This window comes from Salvelinus sp. IW2-2015, linkage group LG33, assembly GCF_002910315.2.
Source record: "Salvelinus sp. IW2-2015 linkage group LG33, ASM291031v2, whole genome shotgun sequence".
NCBI lineage: Eukaryota > Metazoa > Chordata > Actinopteri > Salmoniformes > Salmonidae > Salvelinus > Salvelinus sp. IW2-2015.
The window spans coordinates 14,354,163-14,377,834 of NC_036872.1; the positions used below are offsets into that span (position 1 = coordinate 14,354,163).

General features: G+C 44.8%; 1 protein-coding gene across 2 annotated transcripts; it reads right to left on the reverse strand.

Annotated features, from left to right (window-relative positions):
* Positions 1-1,907: 1,907 nt before the first annotated feature.
* On the reverse strand, positions 1,908-6,970 carry LOC111957788 (frizzled-10-B). 2 transcript variants are annotated; one of them, XM_070436840.1, is made up of 2 exons: positions 6,466-6,969; positions 1,908-5,884 (listed from the first exon to the last, which is right to left on the reverse strand). In XM_070436840.1, the coding sequence occupies exons 1-2, from the start codon at positions 6,493-6,495 to the stop codon at positions 4,430-4,432; spliced, it is 1,485 nt and encodes a 494-aa protein (XP_070292941.1). In that variant the 5' UTR covers positions 6,496-6,969; the 3' UTR covers positions 1,908-4,429. The 2 variants fall into 2 exon arrangements, with proteins under 2 accessions (XP_070292941.1, XP_023834561.1); XM_023978793.2 differs by having other exon boundaries at positions 1,908-6,970.
* Between the last annotated feature and the right edge of the window lie 16,702 nt (positions 6,971-23,672).

Consider the following 23,672-nt stretch of genomic DNA (forward strand, 5'->3'; position numbering starts at 1 on the left):
AGTCCCCTAAGCAAGCTGGGCCTGGGGCTCTGTTCACAAACACAAACAGATCCCACAGAGCCCCAGGACAGCAACACAATTAGACCGAAACAAATCATGAGAAAACAAAAATAGAATTACTTGACACATTGGAAAGAATTAACAAAAAAAGAGCAAACTAGAATGTGATTTGGCCCTAAACAGAGAGTACACAGTGGCAGAATACCTGACCACTGTGACTGACCCAAACTCAAGGACTATGTACAGAGTCAGTTAGCATAGCCTTGCTATTGAGAAAGGCCACCGTAGGCAGACCTGGCTCTCAAGAGAAGACAGGCTATGTGCACACTGCCCACAAATTGAGATGGAAATTGAGCTGCACTTCCTGACCTCCTGCCAAATGTATGACCATATTAGAGACATATATTTCCCTCAGATTACAGACCCACAAAGTATTCAAAAACAAACCCAATTTTGATTAACTCCCATATCTATTGGGTGAAATACCAGTGTACCATCACAGCAGCAAGATTTCTGACCTGTTGCCACAAGAAAAGGGCAACCAGTGAAGAACAAACACCATTGTAAATACAACCCATATTTATATTTATTTATTTTCCCTTTTGTACTTAAACTATTTGCACATAATAAGACATTTGAAATGTCTTTATTCTTGGAGCTTTTGTGAGATTAATGTTTACTGTTAATTTGTATTGTTTATATTGATTTGGCAATGTTAACATATGTTTCAGAGGAGAGAGAGAGAAGAGAGAGAGAGAGAGAGAGAGAGAGAGAGAGAGAGAGAGCTGAGTACTGCACTCCAAACAGACAGGCCTGGACTGGTAAACAGGTGGTGCTGGGGCAGCTGAGGATGAGTACATGGGGCGTCTTCAGAAAGCCTGATCAAAGGGACGCTGCCTTAGCCGCCAGTCAACCAGACAGCCTGATTTATGTCACTGTGTCAGAGCACTTTATGACTGCAAGCAACAGCAGCAGCCAATGCACAGGTAGCAAGGCAGGATTCCAGTTCCACCACACCTCCATACACAATGGGAGAAAAGCTATGCAATAAGAGTAGGGGCGAGGAAATAGGAATTGGGTCATCGTTCTTATAGGTGTATGACTGTATCTTAACTTGATGTCCTGGTTTTAAGGGATCAGCTGAAGTGATGATGTTACCCTGCTGGTTTTCCCCTCCCTGAATGTGAGTCAGAGACTGTCAGAGACTGACTTCCAGAAGGCCTGTTCTGTCAGATTAACTGTATGTTTACAGCACCCGGCCACACTGACTCTTCCCACTGTGCAAAAACTGGTTAAATCAACGTTTTTTCCGAATCATTTCAACAGAAAAGTTCAATGTGATGACATTGAATCAATGTGGAAAACTGATTGGATTTGCAAATAGTCATCAGGTAAGTCCCCCAAAAGACTGTTGCTACATTAACTGCTGTAGAGAACTATGCAAGTGTCGTATTAGCAGGACATTTGTTGACAGGAGAAGTTGCAAGGAAGGGAAGGGTGAGAGAATGAGAGTGTGTGTGAGAGGTGCTGTGGGGGATGAGTTGGTCCTTTCAAATTGGGGCCATGGTTGGCTTTAAGATATAATGATCTGAAGACCCTCAGCCCCAGTCACATGCCGGCTGCCAGATTCCCCACTGGGACAAACAAAACATGCCGTCTACCACACCATCGCTAGGGACAACAACTGGGCAATGAGAGGGGCTATGTGGCACACACATTATATAATGAGACACTCGGCTGATTGGAATGAGACACTTGGCTGATTAGATCATAGCAGTTCCAGACCATACCCAGTTAATAATAAAGCCTTTGCACTGGCAGTGACGTGGAATAACAAGTGTAATCATTTGTGATATAGTGGCTGCAAAACACAAACTTTACCTCAGAAAAACAGTTTTATATCAAAATTCAGAAGCATGTGTAGTTTATTCCAAAACATTTTGGGCTGACACTACTGTGCCCTTGCTTGCATACTTCAGAGTGTTTCCCTTTGAAAAGAGCAACTGAAGCGTACTTGGAAGAATACGCCCCAGAGGAGAGGGTGGTAACTGTCATTTATGTTTACAGCCTTGGGGGGCTGTTATCCAGGTGGCCTCTGTTGAAGCCTTCGAAAACACTCACCTTTTTCTGCAACACAGAGTATCAATAGACACTGCTTGACTTTGATTCAGCTGTGAGTCATGTGCTTTTCACTGTTAAAACAGGTTGGGCTGATGCTGGAACTTGAATGCCCTCGGGGGAGAGCACATCATTTACACTCCACCTGCAACATTATTAGGGTCTGGGAGTTCTCATGCATAAAGCCATACAACCTTAAAGTTCAAATAAAGGTGCACAATGTTCCTTGTTTTTGGTGGTTTCCAAAATGGTCCATTCTGCTATAAACTAATGGAATTGAGGGCAGGTGAGCTCATATTAGTGTTGCTTTCACTCAACACTTGACTTGTAGTTGGAAGGAGATGTGCAATTCATTGTTTACAATGCGAGAGCATTTAACTCCCAACCAAATGAGTACGCTACCAGATATATTACTTTCAGTCAATAGTCTACCATGCTATTGAAAACTTGTCTTAGTCAATATGACAGCCACCTGAAATCCAGGCCAGATGTGTCTTTAGAAATATCACTATGCCTGGGTGATAAGAGGAGGGTAGATGACAGATATTGTGTATTTTGTTTGCAGTTATAAACCTCTTCTCAAAGCCAAACCCTTCAAAACAGCCTAATCCTGTCCTGAATGACTGTAGGATTATTACATAACCCCCATCCCTGAAATACACACACATGAAAACACACGTGATTGAATCAGTGGCCTGACAAAAAAAGCACAAAAAACAAAATGATTATCTTTGTGTTATATCAACTTAACTGCATAGACGTTCATCTATAAGGCCTACAAAAGTCTGAGCAGAACTGTAATTAGAGAAAAAAAATGAAAGCTGTGGACTGATCATCTCAGTAACATAATCAAAGCCTGACTTGAGTGAGTTCTTAGAGTGAGAGGATCATACCAGACGCTTATTTGCACATTTGCGCTCTGAACTTAATCACAAGAAAAAAAGGTACTAAAATCAAAGGCTCTAGATAAAAAAAATGACCTGATTAGATGTTGCAAATGGGATGAAAACTGGGAAACAAAAGCAAAACAAACGTAAAAGCCTTTGTTGATGTACGGAACATGGAAGTGAATACATTTTAATAGGAGTGGAATATAAAAGCCTCACTTTTAAAAATGGTTGACACTACAATAATACAAAAGTGCTTTGTTCGTAATCTCTTTGATGTCATCAAACTTTTTTCTATTAGTCATCTCTAATAAATGGCCATGGAGGGAGTGGGCTCTGGATTACCCATGATGCCTTCCTTCTCAACAATTACAACAAAGTGTACAGATGCCATTGTTCTTCATCCTGTAGGTACCTCACTGAGAGCTCACTCCATTGTATCAGGTATCAACAGAAGTCTGAGTATTCATAAGGCTAACTTCAAACACCAATTTGTTTTTATGTAATTAAATGCATAAATCTCTCAAAAGAGAGAGATAAGTCAAGTGTCAAGCACACACTCAGTGGATGATTGAAATATACCATAACGTTACATCAATGGTTAGTGAGGACTATCTTCAAATGTCCAATGTAATAATTTGTCATACAAATTGAGAAATGTGCTTTTTGTAAAGCCAATGGTGAATTCATTCACACTACAGATAAACCCCATACAGTTATAATATACAATTCCAGTTTTTAGGACATTAAAACTGGAATGTTTCATTTATTTTTTATAAAATATTAACTTTAAGAAATATATGCAAATGTTCCCCTGTGCTATAAAACAGCAAAGCAGAAACAACAGGAAAACTGTCTGTACAAATGATTACTTTTGCGATGTCTAGTGCTTGTTGATTTATGGAATGAATTTGCTTCACAATAGGCAGTCAATGCGGTCCTGAGCCCTTTTCAACAGCTGCTTTCTCACTTCAGTTCAGTCCAAACATGTATGGCACTGCTTTGACTTCCATTTAAAAGCCACACAACGCAACACTATAGGGTCTTGATCTCCCAGACCATTCACTCCCTTTGTCAGTGGATTCACTTTCATTGTCTTTAATCTGTTTCTACAATACTTGGGTATTTTTTGCCATTAAGAAAAACATATATTGCACATTATTCAAGCAACCCAACGACACATCCAAATTGTTAATTCCACTTTCTTTGTCTTGGAAAGAAAAATATTTTTTTCTCTATCATGTAAGTGGTTCCAGGAGTAGCAGATATTTTAAACAAAGGCAGTTATTTCTTGTAGCTTGATAATACTTAAAATAAATATGAACATTGATGTGTCTTTTGTTGGCACTCTGATTATAAAGTCTGTTTTAGGTAAGGGCTCTAGAATGGTTTTGGTTTCGCACACTGTCTGTGAGGGCGCCAGCTCATACGCATGTCGGAGGGGGCCTGGTAGGCTCATACTTCGTGTTGTGCCCTTTAAGTGCTGGGTGAGGCTTGATGTAAGGCCCACTGCTTGTGAACACACTGGCAGGCTTCCTCCTCGTCCTCTTCTTCAACTTCCTGCTAAACACATTCTGCCACGACTGCAGTGTCTTTGAGGTCCATATCCACATGCCACTCGTGATGCCCACAACTAACAGCATGAAGATCTTAACCATGAAGATCTCCACAGCCGGGATGGAGCTCTTCATACCACACTCCTCAGACTCTGCATTGTTCCTGCTGCTGTCAACACACTTCTGCTCCACGCCCAGGCTCCTCCAGTAGTCCATGTTGAGCCTCTCGTAGAAGTAGCAGGCGATAACGCAGGTGGCCGGTACAGTGTAGAGGACTGAGAACACGCCGATCCGTACCATCAGCTTCTCCAGTTTATCCGTGTTCTCCCCCTCCGTCTTCATGACCTTGCGGATGTGGAACAGGGCCACGAAGCCCGACAGCAGGAAGGAGGTGCCGATGATGAGGTAGCAGGAGAGTGGGATGAGCACGAAGCATGTGAGAGCTTTCACGTCCATGCTGCCCACGTAGCACACCCCCGTCAGCTCGTCCCCCGCCACCTTCCTCATCACCAGGATCATGATGGTCTTGACGGCCGGGATGGCCCAGGCTGCCAGGTGGAAGTAGCTGCTGTTGGCCTCAATGGCCTCGTGACCCCACTTCTTCCCTGCAGCCAGGAACCAGGTGAGTGTGAGGATGACCCACCAGAGGGAGCTGGCCATGCCGAAGTAGTAGAGGATGAGGAAGACGATGGTGCAGCCCGTGCTTTCCAGTCCCTCCTGGATGATGTACTGGACCCCACTGTCCCGGTCACAGGCGATGTTGTCTGCCCCCACAAACAGACGGATCAGGTAGCCCACAGAGTAAACACAGTAGGACATAGAGAGGAAGATAATGGGCCTCTCAGGGTATTTGAAGCGCTGCGGGTCGATAAGGAAGGTGAGGACAGTGAATGAGCTGGAGACGAAGCAAAGGATGGACCAGATGGCCATCCACACCAGAGAGAACTGCTTATCTCCCTGACTCCAGTACACATCCACTTTGGGGTAGCACTTGGGAGCACAGGACTCACTCTTCTGTACATAGTGGAACTTGCCTGGGTTACTACAGGTCTCCTTGCTCTCCTTGTCCTTCACGTGCAGGTCCTGGCCTTTTATGGGCCTCTGAAGCCTGAAGTCAGGAGGCTGGGTGTGGGAGCCTTTTGGGGACTCATCTGAGCCGTTGTTGGGGGCCTCCATGCATAGGTTGTTTGGGTCATTTTTGTTGGGTAGTCTGGAGCAGTCCAGGGAGTCAGGCCAGTGGAAGTTGAACTGCTCCATGATAGGGGAGCACTTTTGCCTGGCCTGCTCACACATCACTCTGCAGGCAGGTATGGGGGTGGACACCTGCTCCGTGCACATGGGTGCATACAGCGAACAGAGAAAAAACTTGAGGTGAGTGTGGCATCCAAACTCTATGAGAGGGACAAACTCATGTATCTTGATGGCTGCCTCATTCTGGTCCTCGTGGCCCATCAGATTGGGCATCCTAGTCATGTTGTAACCAATGTCCTTACACAGGGAGATGACAATCTGTTGACATCTCCCCTCACCTGGCCGGTCTGGGTCTATGGAGCTAATGGCTGAGCAGCCACAACTCAGACAGACCAGCAGCACATTGACAAGGGTCAGTTTGGCAAAGGAATGCATAGTCTCTCCTCTTTGATCCTTTTAGTGGCAAACAATTGAAGATAAAATGTAACTTCTTAGAATAACGTAGAAGTTGCGTCTCATAAAGGCAAAGACTACTAAAAACCTTTCTGTAGATTATTTTTTTTATGAATGAGCCAAGCAGTGGATGAACTCACAATTGTCTACGAAAGACCAGTTTCTCAGTTTTTACTTGTAATTCCTTTGATTCGAATTTAACTCTAGAGAGAATTCCTAACAAGTGTGAATCATTTTCTCGCAAAATAATTGTCGCTTACCATAATGTCCATGCTTTGAAGTGTATACATTTGTTTCAGAATAATCCAACATGTTCAGAGAATAAACGGGTTTGCAGTAGTTGTTGTGTCTAGTCCGTCGCACAGTTCATTTTTTCTGTCCGCCTCAATGTTTTTTTTTATTGGATAAAAGTGTTCCGATCCAGACAAACGTTCCAGCGGTTATCAAAGCGCGTTCAGGACGGATTCCTTCTGCCTCTGTCTTGCAGCACGAGTGGAACCAGTGTGGAACCAGTCTGTTGTAACTTCAATGTTTAGGCTACCAACTTAACTCAATTGTTCTTCCTTTTGCTCCGCGTTGGGGTTTCGTTGGGGGTATGTGCATACTCACGACAAATCCAGGCAAACTGTGTAATAACCTAATAATAACTAAAACAGAGCAGAGATCTATTCCTAACTGCACTCCAGAGACAGAGCAAATCAGTTTGGAGTGGTTGGTGGCACCGCTCGTTTGAGTTGGTCGTCGCCACCGTCCTGGGCTAACCTGCCAAAAGATCCGCCTTCAAAGACAGCTACTTTGCATAAGAAAGATGAAAATGACACGGTGATTATTTTCAAATCGTGCGTAACAGCGTGCATGTTATTTTTTAGAGCTTGTTCGCAGCAATCTACTCATTGGTCATTTGTTCTATTTCCGACTAAAACTTTAGATCCAAAAGTGTCCGAATTTAGCACGTTCCAGCGCAGGTAGTATGCAGACACCAAACGCAGCCAAAGACTACCCAACTGGCTCTCTGGTTCTCTTCAATCGAGATATGTTAGTTTCTTTGCCACAACGGACAATTTTCACGGTCCTTGTATTGTGGGAAAATATAATTAGTTGAGAGAACAGTTTTTCTCTCCCAAATTCCCCTTATGTATTCTGTGAGTCGGGTAGTGGGTTAAATTGTTGTCAAAAAGTAGGCTAATGACTAGGCCTATCAATGCCACTCAGAAGCAACAAGTTAAAAACCACTATAAAGGAACCACTCAGAATGCGAATAATGCTTTTCTCTCTATTTCCAACATAATTGTAGGCTATGGAAATCCCCATTTCATCACATAATAGCCTATTCATATTTGCTTCGGGAATAGGCTACCTTGTACACCAAAATCCATATTCATTTTCACAAGGGAATTATGCTCAGAAGGTACTGCATCATTTAGCATAAAGTAGGTTATTAGTACTGACTCAGACATCACATCTATTTACACTTTTCTCCATCAGGCATAATATTCACATTAGTCCTCAGGGATCTCCTCTGCCCTTTAATGTCTGCACATGTATGGCCATCACGAAGTGCAGTAATATTTCCACTTAACCAGTTAAAGTCTAAAAGCTGCTCACTACCTTCCACTGAATACACATGCTCCATTCTAACCAAACAGGAACATTTTCACAATCTACCACTAAATAATTAACTCTTGTTCATTTACCACTCTAATACATTTTACCAGACACTTTTCACAATCCACCAATAAAACATTTTATAAGATACTTTCAAACCAATTATCACACTTATTTAGACCTAGAGTGTTGTTTCTTTAAAAAAAATGGTTGAATGTTTCAAGCTTTCCCCCATGATCAGAATCAACATATAGGCCTACAGCTTTGACATCATGATTGACTTGAAATCAATCTTCTTTCTGTAAGAACGTACTATCATAACAAATGTCTGATTATTTGCACATTTGTTTCACAAACTGATGCTGTTTTATTCTTTAAGTAAAATATGTCTGAAAATCTGTTATATAATAAGCTTCACCACGTACCCTTATTAATAAACACACAATGTTTGAATCCTGATCTTCGCAACCATTTTATAACCTATGAGAACATTACATTTTAATCTTTCAATTGTGTATGGGCGGATTATGATGATAATAAAACACCTGAAGGAGGAACACTGAGACAAATCCATTTCAGTCTTGTTGGAGATAACTAATCATCTGCATCTGATGCAGGCCTAGCCACGGCAGTAATCCTCTGGTAGTGTCATAGTGGCACTGAGTGGCCTGATGCAGGCCTAGCCACGGCAGTAATCCTCTGGTAGTGTCATAGTTGCACTGAAGTGTTGCCTGATGCAGGCTAGCCACGGCAGTAATCCTCTGGTAGTGTCATAGTGGCACTGAGTGGCCTGATGCAGGCCTAAGCCACGGCAGTAATCCTCTGGTAGTGTCATAGTGGCACTGAGTGGCCTGATGGCAGGCCTAGCCACGGCAGTAATCCTCTGGTAGTGTCATAGTGGCACTGAGTGGCCTGATGCAGGCCTAGCCACGGCAGTAATCCTCTGGTAGTGTCATAGTGGCACTGAGTGGCCTGATGCAGGCCTAGCCACGGCAGTAATCCTCTGGTAGTGTCATAGTGGCACTGAGTGGCCTGATGCAGGCCTAGCCACGGCAGTAATCCTCTGGTAGGTCATAGTGGCACTGAGTGGCCTGAGCAGGCTAGCCACGGCAGTAATCCTCTGGTAGTGTCATAGTGGCACTGAGTGGCCTGATGCAGGCCTAGCACGGCAGTAATCCTCTGGTAGTGTCATAGTGGCACTGAGTGGCCTGATGGCAGGCCTAGCCACGGCAGTAATCCTCTGGTAGTGTCATAGTGGCACTGAGTGGCCTGATGCAGGCCTAGCCACGGCGTAATCCTCTGGTAGTGTCATAGTGGCACTGAGTGGCCTGAGGATAGCAGCCTAGCCACGGCAGTAATCCTCTGGTAGTGTCATAGTGGCACTGAGTGGCCTGATCAGGCCTAGCCACGGAGTAATCTCTGGTAGTGTCATAGTGGCACTGAGTGGCCTGATGCAGGCCTAGCCACGGCAGTAATCCTCCTGGTAGGTGCATAGTGGGCACTGAGTGGCCTGAGGCAGGCCTAGCACGGCGGTAATCCTCTGGTAGGGTCATAGTGGCACTGAGTGGCCTGAGGCAGACCTAGCCAGGCAGTAATCCTCTGGTAGTGTTCATAGTGGGCACTGAGTGGCCTGAGGCAGCCTAGCCATGGCGTAATCCTCTGTGTAGAGTGCATAGTGGCCTGGAGTGGCCTGAGGCAGGCCTAGCCACGGCAGTAATCCTCTGATAGTGTCATAGTGGCACTGAGTGGCCTGATGCAGGCCTAGCCACGGCAGTAATCCTCTGGTAGTGTCATAGTGGCACTGAGTGGCCTGAGGCAGACCTAGCCACGGCAGTAATCCTCTGGTAGTGTCATAGGGGCACTGAGTGGCCTGAGGCAGGCCTAGCCACGGCGGTAATCCTCTGGAAGTGTCATAGTGGCACTGAGTGGCCTGAGGCAGACCTAGCCACGGCGGTAATCCTCTGGAAGGGTCATAGTGGCACTGAGTGGCCTGAGGCAGACCTAGCCACGGCGGGAATCCTCTGGAAGTGTCATAGTGGCACTGAGTGGCCTGATGCAGGCCTAGACACGGCAGTAATCCTCTGGAAGTGTCATAGTGGCACTGAGTGGCCTGATGCAGGCCTCGCCACGGCAGTATTCCTCTGGTAGGGTCATAGTGGCACTGAGTGGCCTGATGCAGCCTCAGCAGTAATTAGCCTGGAGCTAGCCTTGCTAGGCCCATCTGCTAGGCACATCACCCGGCTAGCCAAAGAGGTCCATCAACCACTCCTTGGGCTACAATACCTATTTTGCCAACTGGCCTGGACCCCCGCCGACCCATCACGATTGGACCACCGACGTGATTCGCCCGATGGGGTTTTCTCAACTGGCTCCGCCGTCGCGTCGGCCCCTGAATGCCCATCCGCTAGCCTGCTAGCCGCGTCCCGCATAGCTGTCCAGAACACATCGGACTGTTAGCTTAAGAGGCCCATCGGACAAATTCTTTGGCCACAATACCTATTTTGCCAATTGGCCTGGTTTACCACACGGAGCGCTGCTGATCCGTCTGTCGACGTAATAGCACGAAGGGGCCACAACAGACTTTCTTCCGTCGTGACGTACCTCCAAGGCCCTTCTGCTAGCTTGCTAGCCCCGGCCTGCTAGCTGCCTGAAGCCACTCACTGGACTCCTATGATCACTCGGCCACGCATGCCTCTCGCTAACGTCAATATGCCTTGTCCATTGCTGTTTTGGTTAGTAATTATTGCCTTATTTCACTGTAGAGCCTCTAGCCCTGCTCAATGTGCTTATTTAATACTTTATGCGGTGACATCACCTGGTTTAAATTATATTTCTAGAGACAATATCTCTTTCATCGTCACTCTATGCACAGGTTCACCCTTACTGTATTCACATCCTACCATACCTTTGTCTGTACATTATGCCTTGAATCTATTCTACCACGCCCAGAAATCTACTCCTTTTACTCTCTGTTCTGAACGTACTAGACGACCAGTTATTTTAGCCTTTAGCTGTACCCTTATCCTACTCCTCCTCTGTTCCTCTGGTGATGTGGAGGTTAATCCAGGCCCTGCAGTGTCTAGCTCCACTCCCATTCCCCAGGCGATATCATTTGTTGACTTCTGTAACCGTAAAAGCCTTGGTTTCATGCATGTTAACATTAGAAGCCTCCTCCCTAAGTTTGTTTTATTCACTTCCCTAGCACACACTGCCAACCCGGATGTCCTAGCCGTGTCTGAATCCTGGCTCAGGAAGACAACCAAAAACCCTGAAATTTCCATCCCTAACTATAACATTTTCCGACAAGATAGAACTGCAAAAGGGGACGGTGTTGCAAACTACTGCAGAGATAGCCTGCAGAATTCTGTCTTACTATCCAGGTCTGTACCCAAACAATTCAAGCTTCTACTTTTAAAAATCCACCTTTCCAAGAACAAGTCTCTCATCGTTGCCGCTTGCTATAGACCACCCTCTGCCCCCAGCTGTGCCCTGGACACCATATGTGAACTGATTGCACCCCATCTATCTTCAGAGCTCGTGCTGCTAGGTGACCTAAACTGGGACATGCTTAACACACCGACCATCCTACAATCTAAGATTAATGCCGTCAATCTCACACAAATTATCAATGACCCCACCAGGTACAACCCCAAATCCGTAAACTCGGGCACCCTCAAAGATATCATCCTAACCAACTTGCCCTCCAAATATACCTCTGCTGTTTTCAACCAAGATCTCAGCGATCACTGCCTCATTTCCTGCGTCCGTAATGGGTCTGCGGTCAAACGACCACCCCTCATCACTGTCAAACGCTCCCTAAATGACTTCAGCGAGCAGGCCTTTTTAATGAACCTGGCCCGGGTATCCTGGAAGGATATTGACCTCATCCCGTCAGTAGAGGATGCCAGGTCATTCTTTAAAAGTGCCTTCCTCACTATCTTAAATAAGCATGCCACTTTCAAAAAATGTAGAACCGGGAACAGATATAGCCCTTGGTTCTCTCCAGACCTGACTGCCCTTGACCAGCACAAAAACATCTTGTGGCGTTCTGCAAAGCATTAACTTTTCAGGGAAGTTACGAACCAATATACACAGGCAGTTAGGAAAGCTAAGGCTAGCTTTTTCAAGCAAATATTTGCATGTAGTACAAACTCAAAAAAGTTCTGGGAAACTGTAAAGTCCATAGAGAAAAAGAGCACCTCCTCCCAGCTGCCCACTGCACTGAGGCTAGGAAACACTGTCACCACTGATAAATCCACTATAATTGAGATTTTCTTCTAAGCATTTTTCTACGACTGGCCATGCTTTCCACCTGTTTACCCCTACTCCGGTCAACAGCCCTGCACTCCCCACAGCAACTCGCCCAAGCCTCCCCCATTTCTCCTTCACCCAAATCCAGATAGCTGATGTTCTGAAAGAGCTGCAAAATCTTGACCCCTACAAATCAGCCGGGCTAGACAATCTGGACACACTCTTTTTAAAATAATCTGCCGAAATTGTTGCAACCCCTATTACTAGCCTGTTCAACCTCTCTTTCGTATCGTCTGAGATTCCCAAAGATTGGTAAACTGCCGCGGTCATCCCCCTCTTCAAAGGGGGAGACATGCTAGACCCAAACTGTTACAGACCTATATCTATCCTACCCTGCCTTTCTAAGGTCTTCGAAAGCCAAGTTAACAAACAGATTACCGACCATTTCAAATCCCACCGTACCTTCTCCAATATGCAATCTGGTTTCTGAGCTGGTCATGGGTGCACCTCAGCCAATCCCAAGGTCCTAAACTATATCATAACCGCCATCGATAAGAGACATTACTGTGCAGCCGTATTCATCGACCTGGCCAAGGCTTTCGACTCTGTCAATCACCACATTCTTATTGGCAGACTCAACAGCCTTGGTTTCTCAAATGACTGCCTCACCTGGTTCATCAACTACTTCTCTGATAGAGTTCAGTGTTTCAAATCGGAGGGCCTGTTGTCCGGACCTCTGGCAGTCTCTATGGGGGTGCCACATGGTTGAAGTCTCGGGCCTACTCTCTTCTCTGTATACATCAACGATGTCGCTCTTGCTGCTGGTGATTCTCTGATCCACCTCTACGCAGACAACACCATTCTGTATACTTCTGGCCCTTCTTTTGACACTGTGTTAACTAACCTCCAGACGAGCTTCAATGCCATACAACTCTCCTTCCGTGGCCTCCAACTGCTCTTAAATGCAAGTAATACTAAATGCATGCTCTTCTACCAATCACTGCCCGCACCTGCCCGCCCGTCCAGCATCACTACTCTGGACGGTTCTGACTTAGAATATGTGGACAACTACAAATACCTAAGTGTCTGGCTAGACTGTAAACTCTCCTTCCAGATTCACATTAAGCATCTCCAATCCAAAATTAAATCTAGAATCGGCCTCCTATTTCGCAACAAAGCATCCTTCACTCATGCTGCCAAACATACCCTCGTAAAACTGACCATCCTACCGATCCTTGCCTACGCGGTGTCATTTATAAAATAGCCTCCAACACTCTACTCAACAAATTGCATGCAGTCTATCACAGTGCCATCCGTTTTGTCACCAAAGCCCTATATACTACCCACTACTGCAACCTGTACGCCCTCGTCTGCTGGCCTTCGCTTCATGCCTGTCCCCAAACACACTGGCTCCAGGTCATCTACAAGTCTCTGCTAGGTAAAGCCCTGCCTTATCTCAGCTCACTGGTCACCATAGCAGCACCCACCCGTGGCACGAACTCCAGCAGGTATATCTCACTGGTCACCGCCAAAGCCAATTCCTCCTTTGGCCGCCTTTCCTTCCAGTTCTCTGCTGCCTGGAACGAACTGCAAAAATCACTGAAGCTGGAGACTCATATCTCCCTCACTAGCTTTAAGCACCAGCTGTCAGAGCAGCTCACAGATCACTGCACCTGTACATAGCCCATCTGTAAACAGCCCATCCAACTACCTCATTCCCATACTGTATTTATTTATTTATCTTGCTCCTTTGCACCCCASTATCTCTACTTGCACATTCATCTTCTGCACATCTACCATTCCAGTGTTTAATTGCTATATTGTAATTACTTCGCCACCATGGCCTATTTATTGCCTTACCTCCCTTATCTTACCTCATTTGCACTCACTGTATATAGACTTTTCTTTTTTTCTACTGTATTATTGACTGTAATGTTTGTTTATTCCATGTGTAACTCTGTGTTGTTGTATGTGTTGAACTGCTGTGCTTTATCTTGGCCAGGTCGCAGTTGTAAATGAGAACTTGTTCTCAACTAGCCTACCTGGTTAAATAAAGGTCAAATACAATAAAAAAAAATAAAACTCCTCTGGTAGTGTCATAGTGGCAATGAATGGTGTGGGTATGGTATTAGTCTCTTTCTTGAATGAGTCCGATGCGAAGGATATACTGTTTCTCCGAGACCAAGCCAAATCCCCATCATTCGCGTGAAGAAAAGACGGAAATACAGGGGGCGGAGATTGGGGTGCCTTGTGAGAATTCGTTGGCGACTGGGTAACCCGCCTCTACCATCCGTTCTATTGGCCAACGTGCAATCACTGGAAAATAAACTGGATGATCTCCATTCGAGACTATCCTTCCAACGGGACATTAAGGACTGTAATATCTTATGTTTCACCGAGTCGTGGCTGAACGACGACACAGATAATATAGAGTTGGCTGGGTTTTCCGTGAATCGACAGCAAAAAACATCTACGTCTGGTAAGACGAGGGGTGGGGGTGTGTGGCTATTTGTCAATAACATCTGGTGCACGATGTCTAATATTAAGGAAGTCTCGAGGTATTGCTCGCTTGAGGTAGAGTACCTTATGATAAGCTATAGACCACACTATTTAATAATAATTGCTTTATCTAACTTTTTTGTAGCCATCTATTTACCACCTCAAACCAATGCTGGCACTATGACTGCACTCAACGAGCTGTACTAGGCCATAAGCAAACAAGAAAATGCTCATACAGAAGTGACACTCCTAGTGACCGGGAATTTTCATGCAGGAAAACTTAAATCTGTTTTACCAAATATTTACCAGCATGTCACATGTGCAACCAGAGGAAAAAAATCTCTAGACCACCTTTACTCCACACACATAGATGCATACAAAGCTCTCTCGCACCTATTTGGCAAATCTGACCATAATTCTATCCTCCTGATTCCTGCTTACAAGCAAAAACTAAAACAAGGAGTACCAGTAACTCGCTCAATACGGAAGTGGTTAGATGATGCGGATGCTACGCTACAGGACAGTTTTGCTAGCACAGACTGGAATATGTTCCGGGATTTTTCCGTTGGCATTGAGGAGTTTACCACCTCAGTCACCGGCTTCATCAATAAGTACATCGAAGAAGTCGTCCCCACAGTGACCGTACGTACATATCCCAACCAGAAACCATGGATTACAGGCAACATCCTAGAGCTGCTGCTTTCAAGGAGCCAACACTAATCCCGACGCTTAAAACAAATCCCTTTATGCCCTCAGACAAACCATGAAACAGGCAAAGCGTCAATACAGAACTAAGATTGAATCCTACTACACCAGCTCTGACGTTTGTCGTATGTGGCAGGGCTTGCAAACTATTACAGACTACAAAGGGAAACCCAGCCGCGAGCTGCCCAGTGATGCGAGACTACCAGACGAGCTAAATGCCTTTTATGCACGCTAAATTGTTCTTCCTTTGCAAGCAACACTGAAGCATGCATGACAGCACCAGCTGATCCGAACGACTGTGTGATCATGCTCTCCATAGCCATGTGAGCAAGACCTTTAAACTGCGAGGCCAGACGGATTACCAGGATGTGTACTCAGAGTATGCCTGGAACAACTGGCAAGTGTCTTCATTGACATTTTCAACCTCTCCCTGACCGAGTCTGTAATACCTACATGTTTCAAGCAGACCACCATGGTCCCTGTGCCCAAGAAAGCAAAGGTACCGTCCTGTAGCACTCACGTTGGTAGCCAAGAAGTGCTTTGAAAGACTGGTCATGGCTCACATCAACACCATCATCCTGGAAACCCTAGAACCACTCCAATTCGCATACCGCCCCAACAGATCCACAGATGACACAATCTCAATCGCACTCCACACTGCCATTTCCCACCTGGACAAAAGGAACACCAATGTGAGAATGCTGTTCATTGTTCATTCAGCGTTCAAAACCATAGTGCCCACAAAGCTCATCACTAAGCTGGGGACCCTGGGACTAAACACCTCCCTCTGCAACTGGATCCTGGACCTCCTGATGGTTGCCCCCGGGTGGTAAGGGTAGGCAACAGCACATCTGCCACGCTGATCCTCAACACGTGGGCCCCTCAGGGGTGCGTGCTTAGTCCCCTCCTGTACTCCCTGTTCACCCAGGACTGCGTGTCCAAGCACGACTCCAACACCATCCTTAAGTTTGCTGACGACACAACAGTGGTAGGCCTGATCACCAACAACAATGAAACAGCCTATAGAGAGGAGGTCAGAGACGTGGCAGTGTGGTGTCAGGACAACAACCTCTACCTCAACGTGAGCAAGACATAGGAGCTGATCGTGGACTACAGGAAAAGGAGGGCCGAACACGCCCCCATTCACATCAACAGAGCTAATGGAGTGGGTCAAGAGTTTCAAGTTTCTTGGTGTCCACATCACCGACAAACTATCATCGTATAAAAACACCAAGACAGTCTTCAAGAGGGCACGACAATACCTTTTCCCCCTCAGGAGACTGAAAATATTTGGCATGCGTCTCCAGATCCTCAAAAGGTTCTACAGCTGCACCATCGACAGCATCCTGACCAGTTGCTTCACCGCCTGGTATGGCAACTGCTCGGCATCCAACCTTAAGGCACTACAGAGGGTAATGCTTACTGCCCAGTACATCACTGGGGCAAAGCTTCCTCCCATCCAGGACCTATATACTAGGCAGTGTCAGAGTTAGGCCCAAAAAATGGTCAAATTGACCAAAGTCATAGACGGTCTGCTACCGCACTGCAAGCGGTACCGGAGCACCAAGTTTCCTTAACAACTTCTACCCCTTAGCGATAAGACTGCTGAACAATTAATCAAATGGCCACTGTCAATCAAATGGTTCACTGTTAATATGGCTCTGTTTCTAGTGATTATGAAGTTAATGTAGACTATTATACAACGGGTGGGTCTAATCCTGAATGCTGATTGGCTAAAACCGCATTACAGCCGGTGCCTATTACACAAGTTAGCACCGGCTAAATCTATGATCTTAATATGCCTTTTTACTCTGTTCCATCTGACTGCGCAATCCACTGTCTCATCAGCCCAGCCAAGCAATTTATAAAACTTGATCTCCACTATAAAAGCATCTAGACGTTATCTCACATTTCTTTTAGACTAACATTTAGTTTTCAACAGTGGAGATTTGTATAAACCTTGCTGTCTGTCTCTCTGACATTTGCAACATTGTTTCAATATTCAAATTCGATCTCCAGCTGTCCCATAGTAATGAACGAGTTGGGAGGAGACAGACAGGCAGCGTTTCTCATTCAGTCGAAATCATGAATCAGCTGGCATAATGTTTATGGATATATACAAAGAAATGTCAATTGAAAAAAGGTCAAATGAAACGAAGTGTAGCCAGTCTTTCCAGCTTCAGTTTGGAGTGATATGAGTTAGCTGTGTTGTTAGCTAGCTCCTCTGAACAACAGTGTCCTGACAAGAGAGCACATGTTCTATGCCAGGCGAAGTCACGCTTCATTAGCTCATTGTTCTAGATGTATCCAAATAAATGTCACTAGAAAACAGCTTCAACAAATGCAAATTTAGCTACTGTTGTTATTCTGGCTGCACTGTTTGACGTGACTGTAAATTAGCCGTTGTTGACTAGCTAGCAACCAAGGGATAAGAATAAAAAGACTGAACGACTGGCAACCGAACCGATAGAACAAACAACCAGCCGGCTTGGGTAGCAACCTTAGATTTGTGTCGGGACTATATCTCGTGGAAGGATGAAATAGTATGAATAAATTCATCAAACTAACATTTTTAATGAAAATATGTCAATAATTATTTTTATATATTGGTAAACTGTTGTATAGAAGTGATAATGCCCTTGAAGCCAATGTTTGAAGGATATATTGACACAGTTTGCCGGACCTCGTCTCGGGCCTAACAACACCCATGCCAATATATCCTCCAAACACTGACTTCTCAGGCATTATCACCTAATTGATCTCTGTCTGTGATAATAATGAGGGGGAGGTTATGATGAGAATGGATGGAACAATATTAGCGTTGTATTATCTCAACACCTGTTTTCAAACCTACTGCAATGACTACATACCATCCATTATGGCATGTAACTGTATATGACAGAAACACCATGCCAGTTGGATTTACCCTTGAAGACATTTTAGTCCTTAGCCTCTCTGATTATGACTATTCTACTATGACATTGCTGCAGGTTTGGGAGAGGGGTTTACTACTGCGGTGATATGGACCTTAAAGTGAACCACATAGCAGCCTGGCTCCATGGCTGAGGCGAGGGCCTTTGTTGCATGGTGGATTGGGAGGGAGAGGAGCAGGATATGGAGAGCCCCTCCACAGTGTTTTAGACACCAGATCCCTCATAGCTCAACTCACATTATCTTGTAAAAGTCTTTAGTTGTGAGATGTATACCTTCGTCTGTCCATGGTTTCCACCAAGGGTGAAATCCCGGATCACAAGTAAACAGGGAATCTTTTAGTACATTTTTACTAGAGTCACCAAAGTGCTTTTTTAAATATTTCAGGAATGTGTTTGAGCAAGATGACAAACATGGCACCAGCGTACCTAAATGGTTTAGCATTGCATATCTCACTGGTAGCATTTCAGCTGTTGGTGCACAATGTCCGGATGGACCAGGAAAATAAATACAGGTTATGAATACACTCTGGACACAATACTCTTTCTTATATGTGCCACATATGTGCAGGTTAGCTGTTTCTACTCATCTAACTACAGTTACTACATTTGCCTGCCTGTGTCTCACATCTGAGCCCTTCCTCCTCTTCTTAACACATGTAAATCTTTCAGACTTTTATTTAATACCTTCTCTGTCACCACGACTCCTGCAGGGACAACAGCTGACATGCCTGATCAGTCACTCTCATTCAGAATGACTTACTGTGTAACTGATGCTTAAAAATATGGCATCTTTAATGTGGAGAGATTTATTTTATAGCATTGTATAGCATTCCCAGGTCCATAGCAACTGGGTTCTCCATTTACTGATCATCTGGTGTTCAGAAAACACAGTCTGACATATTTTTTAAGCAGACATCTACCCTCATTATGTGTCTGGCTTTTTTAATGAAACACACAACAAGATAACATTGTCACATAGTCTAATAAGAATACACAGTCTACTGGGTTGTTGTAATTCAGGCATCTTTGTTCTTGCTCTCTTCTTTCTTCTAGTTCTCCCCTTCTCTTTCATGATTGTTTTGCTGGTCATGATGATATCTCTTTGAAAATGAGAAGAAAAGGGCAGGAATCAGTGTTCAATCTTTAGCATCTGTAGCTTCTGTAGCTACTACTGTCTCTTTTATGTATTTTTCCTGTCCACCTCCCCCCTCCTCCTTTTCATATATTCACCCCTGCCCCAGTATACTTACACGCACGCACGCACGCACGCACGCACGCCCTGCACAGCACGCACCGCAACGCACACACACACACACACACACACACACACACACACAACACCTACACACCTACACACCACACACACACACACACACACACACACACACACACACACACACACCACACACACACACACACACACACTATCTCATCTTTCCAACCACAACAACTATAAAGCAAGCAGTGCTTGCAGTTCCATCTCTGAGAAATCAGCAACTGTGAGATAATTCGTACTAATAAAGTGAAAGGGGCCCTTGATGGCTGGAGCTGAAAAGATATTTTATTTTTTGTGTGTGGGATTTGAGATGTGTGATTTCTCATGGAGCGAGCTGGCTCCCCTGCTGCTAGGCTCTGGCTAGAAGCTGGCCCCCCTCTGGATAATGTTATGGAGAATCGGAGGAATTTTATGGCTGTCTTTTCCCTCAGCCCCCTTTTTTTCTTTTGTTCCCCTTTGAAGAATGACTTTAGACATTTTATTTACATATTTAACCATGGATGAAAGAAACGCAGGGTGAAAAAAGAAAGCTCATTGGGTCCTTGTGGGAATTTTGATATGTTTAAATGAATGGAAATCTTATTAGGTATTTTATAAAATAATTGAAGTTAATGTTTTTGGTTTATGAAGTCTCAAATATCTGCCTTAATTACTTGTGCTTAAGTTGCAGCCCAGTCTGTTACAACATGTGAGGTTTGTCATGGGAGAGAGAGGGGGACGTTTTAGACATGTTTTGTATTGTTGGCAGAGCTGAAAGGGCATGTTGATTAAACGTACGGGTGAGGTCGGGGTATAATCTTCTTAACCAAGGGCCTCTTCTCCTCATTCATGGCCCACAATAAGAAGAAACAACACTCTGTTGGAAGTGAGACTATTTATCCAGATGCCCTGCGCATTGTTCAGGGCTCCTGCTCTCCCTCACGATCACATGCATTTATTTAGCATTAGATTTTAGTTAATTTTAGTTGCTCCTATTATCAAATGTAACCTTTATTTAACTAGGCAAGTCAGTAAAGAACAAATTCTTATTTACAATGCGGCCTACCGGGGAATAGACGGTCTTCTGCCTTGTTCAGGTGAAGAACGACAGATCTTTACCTTGTCAGCTCTGGGATTTGATCCAGCAACCTTTCCGTTACTGGGACCAACGCTCTAACCATTGGGCTATATTATGCCAATGAGGCTCAGGTGTTTGTACACTAAATGGCCATCATTTTTTGGGGTCAGTCATAAGTAATAACGAACTTATTTCAGAAAAAGTTTATTCAGAAAATGTGGTCAAATATTGCTTCTCTCTGACCCAGAGTGTGTAATAGGAAAGAGATGAAGGAATGACAACAGAAATGTAGAGGAACATAGATGGTAGAGTATTGAGTGAGACTCCATAACTGTCTGCAAGAATAGTCCCCTAAAAAACACTTTCTTTCCTATTTGAAATGCAAGGGCTTTAATAAGAGCATCAGTTTTAGTAAAGGGTCAGACGTTTTGAGGAAATGCATATGAATCCGGTAATTCATTATTTAAGAGCCCTGCAAAACATCAAAGCCGACAGTATTCTTTACACATATGGTTTTAATAGTTCAATAAAAATGAATTATTAATGAGTGCTAATTTGTCCCGCTTCCTCTTCACGCAGCTCCAAGAAAGTATATCTCAGTCACAAGCAGCTATCCTTATATATAGGCTATTGTAGTGGCGCAGTGGTGTCGTGGATACAGTGAGTCAAACAGCCCATAGTGGAAACCCAACCCGCTCATGGTATGTATCCACTGTGTTAGTGGTTGATTAAATGGAGCTAATAAGGGCTAATAAGGACACCTCACTGCTAGTGTTTATAGTGTGGATTAGTAGGGAGATGATGATGACGCATACGTCCACACAACAGGGAAAGTGACACCCGCTCTGTGACAGTCCTGCAATAAACACAGTTGTGTAATTAATTATGTTTGTTAAGCATCAGATCCAATAACATCTGAGGCTCTTTGAAAATGGCAATATTAGTTTAGTAGTTTGTTCTTACATCACCCTCCTTTCAAGTGGTCACCATTTAACAGCCATATGAGGAGGAGGAGGGGAAGACGTCCCCTTTGAGTTTGCTCACCAGCTCCAGACTGAGCACTGAACCAAAACAGTTACAGTCAACTGCTTAACAAAACACATTTTTGTTGGATAAGTCATTTTGGATCCGATGGGAATCTGTGATGCTAAAATTTGTTTGCTATTTAACAGCTTTTCTCTGAACACAGAGGTTCAACATACACAACCATTTACATTTAAACAGGTTCCCCGGGACAAAATGCGTAGCCTATCAGCCAATTAATATCGTCGATTTACTTGCACGTGACAGAACGCTAAATTGTTTCTGGTCCCATCGTATAACATGGCACACGTCAGCCCTATGCTAACCTCAACAGGTGGCACTGATTATATCCTGGCACAAATTCTTCATCAGCCTGTCAAATATTTTAGACTTTATGTCCTTCTAATGGCATTACTTAAAATAGGTCAACCCTTGCCACCAGAGGGATATTTTAAACCTACAAATTCAAGGTTTACTTTTATTCCATTGGTTGGTGGACCAGTGACCACTGTTTGGAAAGCTGTGGCTAGCGATCAATCGTTGATAAATGAACAATCAAACTACTCGGTGTGGCGGCGGTTCGGCACTGCTGTGCTGTGACTGGGTCAGAGATGGTAGGAGATAGTGATGGAGAAGAAAGTGAAGCAAGTATGGAGCATAGTGGTACAAATACAGGAGGGCGTAAGAAAGGGAAAAAGAAGTGGGAAAGAAAGGGAGTAGGGGTTTGAAGGGGAGCGAGAGATCTATGGAGGCAGAAAGGAGGCAGAAAAGGAAGTTTGAGGAGAGCAACATAGTTTCCAACGCTAGCGGCAGATCGGAGGTAGAAAGTGCCGAGGAAGGGCAAGATAAGACGTGAGGAGAGCATGGAGGTGAGGAGGAGCAGAAAGTGATTCTGACATTTAGGGAGGAAGGGGAGTTGGGGCGATGAGTCTGATAAGCTTGGCGGCTGTGATAAAAGAGTTGATTGGGGAAGATGTCAATGCTAAGTGTTAAGAGATGGGAACTTGTTGCTGTTCTGGAAGGACATGGCGCAGAGGGAAAAAGCTCTCAGAGTGAAGCAAATAGGGAAGTGTAAGGTGGTGTCGAGCAGCTGGACTGATCAAGCAGGGAAGCAGTGGATTAAAGGGGTGATAATAAGAGTGCCTGTGAGTGTTAGCACTAAAGAGGTAAGCGACAATTTGAGAGCAGGCGTTCTAGTGGATGTTCAAAGACTGCAAGCAACAAGGATGGAGTTAGGGTAGATAGTCTGTCTATTCTGTTACACTTCAAGGACAGGGTACTGCCAAATAAAGTAATTATTATGTGAGGGCTTATGTAGCAAAGCCTTTAAGATGTTATAACTGCCAGAGGTCTGGGCATGTGGCAACAGCCTGTAAAGAGAAAAAGAGGTGTGCCAGGTGTGGAGGGGAGCATGAGTATGGGAAGTGTGGGGAGGGTGTAAACCCAAAGTGCTGCAGCTGAAGGGGTGCACATAGTGTGGCATGTAGTGGGTGTGAGGCTATGAAGCAGGCAGTGGAGGTGCAACAAGTGAGAGTGGAGAGAAGGGTGTCATATGCTGAGGCAGTGAGGGTGTTCCAGGTCCAGGGAGATACAGGTTCAAGAGAGATGGGTAGGAGCATCTAGACCAGAGATTAGGGGGCAGGATTGAGGCAATATGGTATACATAGATAAGAGAAAACTGGTGACGTTCATAGCAGGAGCTATCAATAGCACTGCTAAAGTAGAGTCTAAAACAGAGAGGATTCAGCTAATAGTGAAAGCTGCTGGGAGACATCTGAGTGTGACAGGGTTGACATGGGAAGAGGTTTGAGATGACCAATCAGCCGAGGGTGGAGTCATGTATTACTAAATCTTAGTTATGGTGGTAGTACCACAATGGAATGCTCGAAGCCTGTTGGCTAATGGGCAGGAATTCAAGCAGTTCATTGTAGATATGCAAGCTAAGCCTGATGTGATTTATGTGCAGGAAACATGGCTCAAACCGAACGTGGAGTTTATCATCCAGAGATATGTAGTGGTTCGTAGGGACAGACATGTAGGTGGAGGGGGGGGATGTGCCACCTTCATAAAGCAAGAACTTCCCTACAGGATGCTAGGCAGAGGTATGTGGTGGTGGAG